Source organism: Vigna angularis, chromosome 4 (assembly GCF_016808095.1).
Source record: "Vigna angularis cultivar LongXiaoDou No.4 chromosome 4, ASM1680809v1, whole genome shotgun sequence".
NCBI lineage: Eukaryota > Viridiplantae > Streptophyta > Magnoliopsida > Fabales > Fabaceae > Vigna > Vigna angularis.
Genome location: NC_068973.1, coordinates 31,161,292 through 31,174,736, shown reverse-complemented (window position 1 = coordinate 31,174,736; position 13,445 = coordinate 31,161,292). Strand labels below are relative to the sequence as shown.

The 13,445-nt window shown below is 36.2% G+C and overlaps 2 protein-coding genes across 2 annotated transcripts; both read left to right on the top strand.

Moving 5' to 3' along the window:
• Positions 1 to 4,397: 4,397 nt before the first annotated feature.
• On the top strand, positions 4,398 to 6,553 carry LOC108330643 (ribonuclease 3-like protein 2). Its single transcript, XM_017565138.2, has 3 exons — positions 4,398 to 5,474; positions 5,821 to 6,179; positions 6,282 to 6,553. Exons 1-3 carry the CDS (start codon positions 5,007 to 5,009, stop codon positions 6,454 to 6,456), a joined length of 1,002 nt encoding a protein of 333 aa, XP_017420627.1. The 5' UTR covers positions 4,398 to 5,006; the 3' UTR covers positions 6,457 to 6,553.
• Positions 6,554 to 9,640: 3,087 nt separating this feature from the next.
• LOC108330070 (uncharacterized) lies at positions 9,641 to 13,005 on the top strand. Its single transcript, XM_017564532.2, has 6 exons — positions 9,641 to 10,484; positions 10,573 to 10,650; positions 10,859 to 10,957; positions 11,499 to 11,691; positions 11,852 to 12,270; positions 12,502 to 13,005. The coding sequence occupies exons 1-6, from the start codon at positions 10,152 to 10,154 to the stop codon at positions 12,727 to 12,729; spliced, it is 1,350 nt and encodes a 449-aa protein (XP_017420021.2). The 5' UTR covers positions 9,641 to 10,151; the 3' UTR covers positions 12,730 to 13,005.
• The last annotated feature ends 440 nt before the right edge of the window (positions 13,006 to 13,445 follow it).

Here is a 13,445-nt window from a genome sequence, read left to right as displayed (position 1 = left end):
AGAATGAGAAATCAGGGTTCTGTAATTCGTTTGAAAACTGTTTGAGAAAATTCTGTTTGGAAAATTGTTTGGAAAATGATTTGGATTTTTGGGAGAGTGAGCCTGACAAGGACTAGCCTTGCTCCTACGTATCTCCACTTTTGATGGAGAATCAAGGATCACGTAGTTCTGACAAGGCGATATTGTTTGTAGTTTTGAAAAAGTGAATGTTTTTAGTTTTTGAAGATTTTACATTTTTTTGTTATTTTTATTGTAATATTTATATTTTTTGCGTAATGAGTACTAGGCTGATGCGTACGATCGCACGAGCACCCACACGGCTTTTTCCTCTTATTGTTTTGCGTAATGAGTACTAGGCTGATGCGTACGATCGCACGAGCACTCACACGGCTTTTTTCTCTTATTGTTTTGCATAATGAGTACTAGGCTGATGCGTACGATCGCACGAGCACTCACACGGCTTTCCCTTTTATTGTTTTGCGTAATGAGTACTAGGCTGATGCGTACGATCGCACGAGCACTCACACGGCTTTTTCCTTTTATTTCATATTTTGGGCAATAAGTACTAGGCTGATGCGTACGATCGCACGAGTACTCATACCAATATTTATTACATTAAATGTTTTTTAAAGTTTTATATATTTTTTATTATTTTTTAGTTTTATTTTTTACTTGGCCCAAAATCTCTTCAGCGCATTAGGGGTTCATTTCCCTTCTCTTCATTCTTCCATTTTCATTCTTCCATCTCACACAAACACAATCAAATCTTTCTTCTCCCAGCCAAGAAAACCCGACGAGGGGCGTCATCTCCGCACACTGCCGCTTCTGCCAGACCGGCCACCGCGGATCGTCGTCCCGTCGCCAGCTCATTCGTGCCACTGCCGAGCCCATCACTGGCCACCAGATCCAAGCCTTTCCTCCCTCTCTTCGTCACGCACAACCTAAAACTCACCCCCCAGCGTCGCGTGCTGCCGGCACCAGCCGCCGCGAGTCGCGACCCAAGGCACCGCGAGCATCACCACTCACAGCCGGGACCATCGCCGACCACTGTTCCAAGCTTCCCTTTTCGAATTTTTCTCATGCCAAAACGTCTCCAGCAACACCACTTTTCCCTCTCTTCTTCTCATCTACTTTATCGTTTTTTTGATTGGTTTGTTGTTTTGTCTACTGGGATTGAAAATTATGAGTGTGTTGGGTGATGTCTACGGTGGCTTGTGAGTGGCGGTTTGGGTCTCTGATGTGGGCGTGATGGTTGTCGGTTTTCACGGTGGTGTTGAGTTGGACAACGGGTTTGAAGGGCTTTTCCAAGGGTGGTGCGTGGAGGTTTCCGGTGAATGGGCGTACGAGACAAGGGGTAGAGGAGAACGAATGATGATTGAAGATTGGGTGGCGGAGGTGATGTGTTGGAGATGAAAATGTAGAAGATTGAGAATGAAGTTTGAAGTGTCCGGTCCTGGAGATCAAGTGATGGGTGGATGATGATCAAAGAGAATGGAAAGGGAGCTGCGACCTACATGCGCATGGTTCACTGGAGAGAAAAACTACCCCTCTTTTCTATCCTCTCATGAGAGCTGATATGAAAACAACTTTGTCATCTCTGTTTGCCTTTTATTACATGTTTTCTAGGTGCCAAAGGTATTGAAGCTTTGATGTTGGGGAGCATATGCCTATTTTCTATTGTTAACAAAATAGATGAAGTTTACAGGCACCGAAACTGCATTTTGGGTGTAGTTTGGATTAACAGAGAAGGAGCAAACACGATTGTATGCATTGATTGAACACAGTTTCATTCATCTTTCAGCAGGCATAAAGCAAACATATATAGAACATATAAACGAGCACGACCGAAGAGCTTGGATGTATGAAGACTTACCTTCGCAACTTCAAGAGAAGATGAAACCTTCCTTTTTTTGTTTTTGTCTCCTTTTCTTTACTGGATTCAATTTCCCTTTCCTTCCCGATGTTATTGCAAGTGCATGTTGTTGGAGGTGAGGAATTGGAAGTGAAAAGAGAAGTGGTTTACTGCGGTTACGGGTGTTGGGGCTGATGAAGTGGAAATCGGGGGAACGAACAAAGGTGAAGATGATGGATGTTGGTGGTGGAGTTCGGTTTGGTGAGGGGATAGGTTTCTGAGTGTTGGTTGTGAAGAGAATATGGCTATGGTGTCTGATGCATACGGATGAAGGTGATGACAGGGTGAGGATAGGTGGTGGCGCTTTTGTGTTGGTAGTGGTGTTCAAGATGGATATGCAGGGGTGGTGATGATCTTGGCTGTGTGCAAAATGGAGGATCCCCGTTGTAGTGAGTGCCCCCCTTTCTTGTGGTACCGAAAGACCTTTACAGAGGTGCAAGATGAGCACCAGACGGGCACTGACGTGGATGACCACCAAGAGTGAAGGTGTCAGCAAAAAAATGATTCTCTCCTTCTTTTCTTTGGCCGTGTGCTGTTCTTCCCCCTGGTATCCACTATGCATTCACGTTTTATTATTGGGGAGCCAGGGTGTCAAAGGTGAGTGGGAAGCAGAGGTAAGTGGGAGGCAGACTCAGGTGAAGTCCAGCAACTTGATTCTCTTCTTTACCCCTTCTTTAAATCTCCAGAGACCCATATAGTAAGTGGTTTCAGACGGTCAATGGCGGACAGCGGCAGCTGGAGGTGGGAATCCTCGGTGGAAAGCTCAGACCAATTTAAAACGCAGCCACCAATACTTTTTGGACGCTCAGTCAAAACAGGAAACGAACGCCTATTTATACTACATGAACGAACGCTCTAACCATTAAAAAAAACACTGCCCCCATAACTAAATGGTCGCTCGATCAAAAATAAAAACGAGCGTCCGGTCACACTCCGAGAAGAAACGAACGACTTTCACATAAGTTGGTCAAACGCTCAGAATCTGAATCAGACCGAACGCTCAGAATATAATTCAGACCGAACGATCAGAAACTAAATCAGATCGAACGCTCAGTACTCAAAATAAAAGGCCCGAACGTTCACAAGGTCAACCAGAGAAAACCGAACGCTCACAGTTGTTAAAACAGAACAAAGATCGAACGTTAAAACCACTGAGAATAAAAGATTTAGGACGAACGCCAACGATCACTAAACCGACATGACCGAACGCTCGAGACTTCCACATGAGAAAAAATAAATACCACATTAAGAGTAGAAGCCACCAAAATTGACCGAGCGGTACCAGATTAAACCAAAACCGAACGGTAAAGATAATGGTCAATTAATACGAACAATAACAGTTGAAAGGGGACGAACGCTTGATCATAGATGACGAACAGTCGTAGGCTTGAACAGTTAGAGCCAAGAATGACCAAACGGTATATCCGCGAGGCCGAACGGTCGTTAAGCAGAACGCTGGCGTGGACGAGCGGCAAGAGAGAAAGACGAGCGGTAGATGAGGGAGGACGATAGGACGAACGGTTGGAAGCCTGCCGATGACCGAACGCTTAAGGCTGCGAAATGCCGAACGTGCTGAAGGCTCACGGTTTAGGACGAACGGTCACAGCAACAGTGGGAAGAACCGAACGCGCTCAATGGAGGACGAACGCTTTCTTTCCTTCTCTTTTCATTTTTTTTTTTTTACATTTTTTTTCAATTTTTTTTTATGAGGAGAATACAATAAAACAAGATTATTTAGTCAATCCGGACGAAATTGAGTGTTGACACAATGGTAAGGAGCTTCTTTTTTGCTATGTTTGATCAAGAATTCTAGACTCGCTTGAGATTAAAAAAAGAAGAAAAAGAGAAAGCACAAGAGCATAAAGAGCATAGAAAAGACAGAACATAATGAGAAAACGATCTCAATTGAGATTAAAAAAATTAAAAACACTTTACTACCTCGGTTGTTTGGAAACCGAGACATAATCTAAATCTATTGAATCGGTTCAAAATCGAGACAAAAAAACCTATATTTTTGACTCACTTGTATATGCTTCAATTGTGAATGTATTGTCTATAAGCGAAAACAATTATTGTCATTTTGTTATAATATAGTTGGTTTACTTTTAAAACGGGTATGCCATATTACATATATTTACGACAATACAAATTTATAACTTGAATATGACTTTGTTTCTTTAAAACATACAGTAGCATTTAAAAATACATTATTCAGACTTCTTATTGATAAATAGTATGAATATATGTCAAATATATTTTTAAAATATGTATCAAACTATCATTTCTCAAGTTCAAACTCATTTAAAAAACATTTAATTACGGAATATCCTTTTTCTTTCACCTTACATGTACCCCACGCTGACCAAAAAACAAATATATATTTTTCCCAATCTAAGCTTATCAAATGAGTGTCAACCCAATATATCTGGATATGTCTCTTCCTTCAAAACTTGCGGTGCCCAGCACCCTTTCAATAATCTGAATAATGTATCTAATTACTTTAATATAATAATTTTACTTTTTTCTTTTCTCTCTTCTTTCTCCCCCTCTTCCTTGCACAGCCGTTCCGGTTCTCCACTTCTCTTTTCGTTTGTTCGTTTTTCTTCATCTGCTCCTTCTCCTCCATATCTGCATTGACACCATCAGAGACAATCTTCTTGATGGCTGACGTGGCTCCATATACTTCAGGATGTTGTTTTCAGAATGTACAAGATAAGAGCACTATTCTAGATTTTCTTTTCTTTCTGGAATATTCCTCTAACACTTCGTGAAACATCAATCCGGAACATATTCCGGACTCCGAATTCCAATAACCTGAACTTCACCATTTTGAAACGTAAACCACCATGAAACACCAACACGAGTTCCACCACACCTTGCCACCATAACTCTCTTCCAGATTCAGTCACCAGCACAACAAAATTTTTTGAAACTTTCAAATAAAATACAAGGGTAAAACAGGAATTCCAAATATTGTGGGCCTGCAAGGAGGAATTGGAGGAGTGTAGTAAGCAAATTCCCAGATGGAGTTGGAAAGAATAAGATTCTGAGTTAGCCTTAGCAGAGAAAAAGGGTTGAAAGAGATCAGAGAGAGATGGAAGCATCTGTGATTGAGGTAGAGAGAATCTTGAGCTACGGATTCATAGATCGGAAACTTCTAGAAGAAGCTCTCACCCATTCATCTTCCACAGGTGTTTCTTATGAGCGACTTGAGTTCGTGGGAGATCACATTATAGGGCTAGCCATCAGCAAACACCTCTTTCTCGCCTACCCCCAGCTCGATCCTGGCCAACTATCTGACCTACTTGATGTCAACGTCAGCAAAGAGAAGCTGGCACGAGTTGCCATCCATCGCGGCCTCCACCGTTTCATCCGCCAAAGCTTCTCATCTGAGCTCAGGGATCAGATCGAACTATTTGAGAAAGCTGTCACCCTAGAGAAATACCCCGTTGGGATACACGGTGGATCCGTGGGGGCCCCCAAGGTCCTTTCGGATATCGTAGAGTCCATCGCAGCAGCTGCATACTTTGATCTGGGATTCGATCTGGAGAAATTCTGGGAGGTGCATATTAAAGTTTCTTTGTAAAGGTTTTACTTTTACTTTTTGCCCTGGTGTTTTTGCATTTTTCTAAGCTGATAATGAATGATGGCAATTTTTTTGAGTTTTGAAATTGCAATCCAGGATTTCGTAAGTGATTATATCATAAATTTTTGCGTTATTTTCCATGTTTTGAACATTAATTGAGAAAGAATTATAACGTTCGTAATTTTTTTGGATGAGGTTTTCGATTGGCTCAAGATTACAATGCAGGGGGTGGTGGCTTCAAAATTTCAAGTTGCATTAAAATCAGTACGAACAGATATAAAACCTGATTTGTGGATTGTGACTGTGATTATGATTTTGACAGAAATTTAGAGTAATTTTGGAACCGATAGTGACACCTGGTGATTTGGAGCAACAGCCTCATCCGGTGAAGGAATTATATAAAATATGCCAGAAAATGGGGAAGCTCCTTAAGATTAAATCTGAGCGGAAGGAAACAGATAGTATAGCTTATGTCTTTGTTGATGGGAAGTTTATAGCCTCTGCTTCCTCTGACAAAAAGGATCTGGCTAAACTTGAAGCTGCCAAGATTGCGTTGGATACACTTGCACCTCTGCCTCCTCCCACCAGTACGAGGCCTTCCATTACTGACATGCAGCTAAGAGCTAAACAAAAACTAAACGAACTCTGCCAGAATAAGAAATGGCCTAAGCCAGAATACAGGTACTTTTTTTAAGATGGGTTATTAAATGAGTAACATTAATTTTCAGGTTTGAAACTTTTGATATTTTGAGTAACTAATTATTTCTTGGCAATGGGTTACAGTAAAGCAAAGGTATCCGGTCCCCCTCATGAGAAGAGATTCGTTTGTTCTGTTAAGATAACTATTGAAGAAGAGGAGGGGGTTTTTGTGCTAACGAATGGCTGCGAAAAATCTAAGTTAAAGGATGCTGAGAACTCTGCTGCTTCCATGATGCTTATAACCTTACTTGGGGTGTAATAATCACAGATAATGAGAGTGATGTTGTAATTTTTTCTGGAAAATGTTGTACTTGCAGCAGTTGACAATTTAAGCTCCACCGTCATGTGGTTTTTCACGCCACACCCTATATTGGCGCAACTATTTGGGTGGCGAGATATTAGGATAAGGATAGATTAATACTAATTTTGATGTTTTAAAATATATTAAAAAATTAATATATCAAACATTAGAATATTTTGAATCTCATCAAAGAACAGTATAACCAAATTAGTGAAAAGTCTAAATTTTGTATTTATAAATTTCATCACTCTTGCATATTTTACATCTTTAAATTATTTGATAGTAAATATATTTAAATAAAGTGGAAGTTAAGAAGATGAGATATGGACAAGTATTAGACTTATAATGGTATTGTATGAACATTATTTTTTAAAATAGATTTTCTCTTTAATTTAAATTGTAACAATCGAGAAAAAAATCTACAATGCTGTATAAAATATTTAAATCTTTAAGCTCTAGAAATGATTTTCTTAAATAAAGTGTTAAATTATAAAATAAATGATGATGCAAATAATACAAATATACATGCGTGTTTACGTAGGCAAAAAGGACAAAAAAATGAGTCATTAAGAATGTTAACTGAGCATGTGTAGCAACTAATCTGCACTTTATTTTCTTCTTCCTTATACATATAAAGATTATGTTTTTATATATAACTCAAATATAATACATTTCTACTACTATCTTTATTCATTCTTAAATCTTAAGAAAAAGTTACAAACATATTATTATATTTTTTCCCTATTACACATACGAAACTATAAATTAACTATTTGCCTAAGTAACGGTATAAAATTATATATTCATTATTAATCTCTAGGGATAATTTATTAAACAGGATTAATTTACTTTTGTAAAGAGTTATTTTAAATTTTATCAAATAAGGTGAAGTAAGTCTTACAAGTTAAAGTTAAAGACTTCAAAAGATAAATTCATCTTAAGTTATATATAAAGCAAAAGTCGTGTAACCTTGTATTTAACTTTACCTTTTGAAGTCTTAAGCCCGCTTAAAACTTCACCTTGTTTAGTAAAATTGTAAAAATTCAACCCCTTTAAGTGATTAATATTATATTAGTATTATTAAATCTATATCAGTTAAAATGAATTTACATAATAAAATTGCAAGATACTCTATTGGAGATTCTATGTCAATTAATGATATAACAAATTTACACTAAATAAGAAGATCTAATCTTAATTTGATTTTAAAAGGTTAGTTTAAATTTAAAATCTACTTATTAATATAATATAAATCTATTTTAAAAAGTTAATCTTATTTTATTTGTTGAAATTATTGGATTATTCGTTATTAGACTATTACTAGATTATCAATAAAATTTAATTTTATATTTGAGAAGTATATGTAAAAGTATAAAAATGCTAGAAATCTTATATTCTGAAATAATAAGATAAATTTTCACATTTATTAAATAGCTATGCAGAATGAACTAAACTTAAAATTTATTTATTAAAATAGTGTATTTGTAAGATTGTTCTATCTGTTAAGATTTGATTTAAAACTTAATAATAGCGTCTTATCTTCTTTCTTTTTTTTCTGTACTTTTGTGTGTATCGTGAACCAAGGGATAGTTGCAACTGGTTTTGGATGCATTGGAAATTCGAAGCCAAAGCAGTCCACGCCTCAAATAAGGAATCTTCTCGTGAGGTGACGAAAAAAAGGTTTATTTTATCTGAAAACCGAAGAATCCAAAAAGAAAACAATATACTTCAATTTTCAAATTGTAAATTTATAGATTGTGTTACGTGTAAGATCTGCTGTGGAATATCAAATCTAATTTATATTAGTCCACACAAAATCACATTCTTCATTTAGACACGTGTCAACAAATAAAAAACTTAGAAATATATTAATCTAGCAACTCTGTCAATAATTTAATAGTGATCACGTTGTTTTATGAATTTATTTGCCTTGAAATTAACGCGAATTTATTTAAAATAAGATATCTATTTTATTTATATTAATTCAATAAAACTGCTGAAAAACATCACCTTCGTGCAACTAGTTTTTCTTTTTTTATAATAAAATGATGTGAAGTATATTTTTAAAATTGTGATCATCTACTCAGTGTTTAAAGATTATTATTATTGATTGTAGAATAATTTTATATCAATAATAAAATGACACGATATTAAAATTAAAATGTTGTTAAAATATTAATTATTTTTTTAAAAAGAATCTGTTTGAAAAGCTGGCTGCTATCATCATTAACCACAAAATAGTTGTCCCCGGCTCATTTCTCGTGTCTCGTAATATTAGGTTCACATTTTATTCCGGCGTGAAAACGTCACTTACTATCAATCTCTTGGGTGTGACACATTATTAAGTCCTTTTATTTTGGTACAATCATTTTCCATTTCTCCGCTCCATATTGAATTTCCTGCTATGGATTTTATAAAATGAGTTTTGTTTTTATTCCATCTATTAGACATATCAAAGAGTTGGTTTAATACAAATTTTAAATTCTGTTTACGCTTATTTAATTATGTTCATTTATTATAATTAAATATCAAAGATGTATTGATAATTATTTATTAATATTTTCGACAATTATAATAGTTTTTTATTTCATGTTAAAAAAATATGTTTTAGATCGGGTAGTTAACAGGAAAAAATATTCTTAAATATATTTTTGAGAGTTGGCCTCCTAAAGGTTTATATTCCAGAAACGTCATTTGATGGAAATTATTTAAAGCAGGTAAAATTATGGGATTTTTTATTCTACGATTATTATTCTTAAAAATAAAAGGATGGGTAATGAATATTAAAAAAAATCAAAAGAACTACTGTTTATTGTATAACAGAGTCTCAGAAAATAAACAATATTTTTATATTTTTTAAGTTTTTTGGGGATTATTGTTAGTTGAAATATCTAAATTATCTCTATATGAATTTTTTTTGTGAGAAATTAGTAATTTTTCATTTATTCTACAAGAGTCTATCATGATTTTTTATGGAATTGGGAGTTTTTTTATTAATTTTTATTTGTGGTGGATTTTTGTGGAATATAGACACTGCTTTATTATATGTCTGAATTATTTCAATAAGAATATATGCCAAAGTTTTTACTCTCTCAGATTTGAAACCCTTTCCACAAAAAAAAAAGTAATCAAACCAATCTCTGCAAAACCATATTCAAAATCCTCGGTAAAATCAATTCCAAATCTCCAAAAACAAAAGATGACATAAAATCATAACCATGGAAAGTCAATACAGTATTTCTGACATCATCGATTATTAATAGCCCATAACTTATATTATCTCATTTTTCTTAGGCTAGTTCGCATACGTATTTACTTGTCATTAGTAAGTTATCGCTTGTGTCTGGACGGCTGCTTTCTTACGCATGTGCATCATCCTGTATTAAATTGAATACAATGTGTTTGTTTTAATGTTAGGGTAGAAATTATTAATTTTTCATGTGCTATTTCATGAACACTATTGTTATATTGGGATGGGAAGTGGCAAATTGTTAGTGAAACTTGTCAAATACCTGGAATTCAGCCATCTTTTTTTTCTAAAACAAATAAGGTTTGTATTGGTGGCAGCTGCATGAGTCAACCTGGTATTCAGTCGGGTGTTCAACGCGGTTTAAGGTGGTTAGACTAAGTGTTGTGGTTGTGTTGTTGTTCACATGGAGAGAATGAATAGTGGGGGTTCTTCAATCAGAAGACGTTCATTAAGCATATCAAGTCACGTAAGTTATCATATAGAAAATGATGGTGAGAATGAGAGCGTTTCAGAGGCTGGAGACATTGGAGATAGAGCTCTTGGAAGCAGGAGGTTTAGTGAGAGCAACAGTTTCCGTTTGTCCTTTAACAACAGGTCAGAAAAAGAAGCTGTTGTTTCCATTCCAGATGAACACAGATCGCATCCCAATTCCTCTGTTGGGCCTTTGGCTCCTGTCTTCACATCCCTTTCCCCACTTTCCACTGATGGAATTGTAGGTTTTGAAGACACAGAACATGTGAGGTTCAACGCTTGATTGTCATGTAGTCCCGAGATTTTTGGTTTCCGTAATTTGGTTATTAATTAACCATATGTTCTATTTTCAGGACCCTCCTAAAGGTTTGCCAGAGTTGCTGGACTATACTTCGTGTTTGGTTCATTTGGCGGTTTTTGGAATTCTTGGGGTAATATCTCCTAAACTTTTGCTTGACGTGTTAGATATGGCTAACTTGTTGGTGCAGAATGGATTACTGGCATTTGCCATTGTTTCGATTCAGAATTCTATTGCCGATTGAGAGGATATGGCAAATCTCAGCTGTGACAATGAGTTTATATTATGACATGCAGTTATTCGCAAAAATCTAATACACAAACTGCAAAAACACTATGCAGGTCTTGACGAGATATTTACTGCAGAAGTTATTTGGCCCTGGGGTTGCCCATGTGACAAGCGACCAAACCATTCTTTATGTTGATCTTCCTTCTAATATGGTGGGTTCCCTTTTCCATCTTCAATATTGTGTGTCTTGGTTACCAACAAATTTTGATGAGTTCACAAAGACTAGCACTCCATAGTTGTTTTGATGGCCAGGAACATAAGTTTCAGACATTGTGGTAGTAACTTGCTTAAAAGAACAATGTATGTTAAATTCTTCAAATCTATTGCTTTTCAAACAAGAGAGAAATTTTGAGCCACCTTCAAACATAGAGTTCATCAAAATAGGAATGTTTGACTCTTGAGCATCAAGTAGTTATTCCCTTTCTCGTTACAGAAGATTATCTGCCTTTGTATTTTGCACTTCTTAAATCGTGTACACCATTGAGCATTTTCTTTTAATTCTTGTTATACTAGAATTAAACTGTCCTTTTTAAAACACATTTGCAAATTCGATTTTAATTTTTCATATATAGCCATCGTGTAGAAGCTTCAAAGTTCAAACTTAAAACATAGAAGTACTGTCAGAAATTTTGGTATTCACTTGTGAGGAAGCTGATTCAGACAATCTAATGCAAATTTTGACGTTGTTTCCAGATTGGTTCGTTTCTTATGGGTTGGTTTGGTGTGGTATTCAAAAGAGACATATCTCAAGTGTCAGAGCATCTATCTATAGCAATAACAACTGGTTACTTAGGAAGCCTTACAACCTTCAGTGGTTGGAATCAAAAAATGCTTGAACTCAGTGTTTCCGGGCATTGGCTCTTCGCTTCACTTGGCTTTATATTAGGTAAATGGGTGTATTGATAGTTCTGTTTGTTCTAAGCTTGTTGTTTCAAGCAAATGATTTTTCTGTTTAAATTTATCCCTAGTGGATGAGTTGATGATTTTATTTCCTCATGATTGCTCAATTGATAAGATGAATTTGTTTTACAATTACAAATTTTCAGGTTTATTTCTCGTTGCCTATTCCATCCAGTTTGGGATTGAAACTGCCAAGGGTTTTAGGTGGCTCCTCCACCGGCTGGGTATTAGTTCGGGAAAAGATGTTAATAAGATAAACTGCAGACTAGAGAGCTACCATCGTCAGTTGATAGTTATGGTGATGTTCATGGTCATACTAGGCATATTGTGGGGTGTAAGTGGTGCATTAGTAAAAGCTGAGTTCAAGCACGGTGGTAATTCTGCACAGTTATGGTTTGCTTGCATGGTTGGACCCATGGGTGTGTGGATTAGATGGTTCTTAGCAAGGTTAAACGGGCGTGGATTGGGAAAGGAAGGGTTGTTTAAATGGATTCCATTCGGGACTCTAATTGCCAATGTATCAGCAGCTTGTATTATGGCTGCACTTGCCAGTGTGAAGAACGCAGTAAGTTTTTTTGTCATCATTCATGTTCAAGTCCCTTCTAACTGCCTTGTCCAATCTCTAAGCTAGAATTGATAGACTCACAGGTTCCGAATTAGATATGACAGTAAGATTTATCTGTGTTGGGAAATTGGCTTTTTCTGAATTTCTTTGGAGAATACTATGATTAATTCTTGCCCTTATGACTGCTATACTTTACATAAATCATGAACATTATTTACTTGTCTGATGCAGGTGAACACCAGAGATTGTGATACTGTTGTAGCAGGAATACAGTTTGGCCTAATGGGGTGCTTGAGCACTGTCTCTACTTTTGCTGCTGAGTTCAATGCAATGAGAGAAAGCAGTCATCCTTGGAGAGCCTATGCCTATGCCGTTATCACAGTTTGTGTTTCATTCTCTTTGGGAATACTAATATATTGCATCCCTGTCTGGACAAAGGGGTTTAACATTGACACGTAGCAATTGAATAAGGCAACCTTGTTTAGGCAACGGATTTTCTTTTTCTTTTTTGCTGAGAATGGGTTGGCAGTTCAGAGAAGCAGAGTAATGTGTCTATACTATTCTTCATAGTGAGATCTGTCAATTTTATGATTGGCTGTTAAACGGGAATTTGAGCTGATAGGTCACTTCTTACTAATATAAATGTCATTTCTTGATGTAAAAAAGCAAACAGAGGAAGTGTGAAAACGTTTCAATCCTGTAAGAAATTCATCATTAACTTGAGTTTTCACAAAATTGTGGTATTGTAGGAGTAGATACAGCGAAATGGAAGGTGTTCATGGAGTCCGTATTGTTGACTATTCAATCAACTTTTCTGCATGATTAGCAAAGATGCTGCAAGTGCCAATCATTCTTTGTTGGATCGTTACAATAATATCACAGGCTTTGATTAGTGTCCAAGAAATGTAATGGTATTGAGATATTACAATCCAAATCAATGAGACATATTTGAATCACTAAAAATATGCATAGATGAATTAAGAACTGTCAAACCACGGTAGAATGATCAAATCTGCACTAAAAAACCAGAACTGGACAGCACCAGTCCAACTCTAGCGTGACAGCTTTGATAGTAAGGGTGTTCATGTGGTCTGATATGCAGAATGTGTTTATATGCTATGCTATGGATTGAATCATGATATGAACATGCAAATAGGTTTATAACAATGTGATGG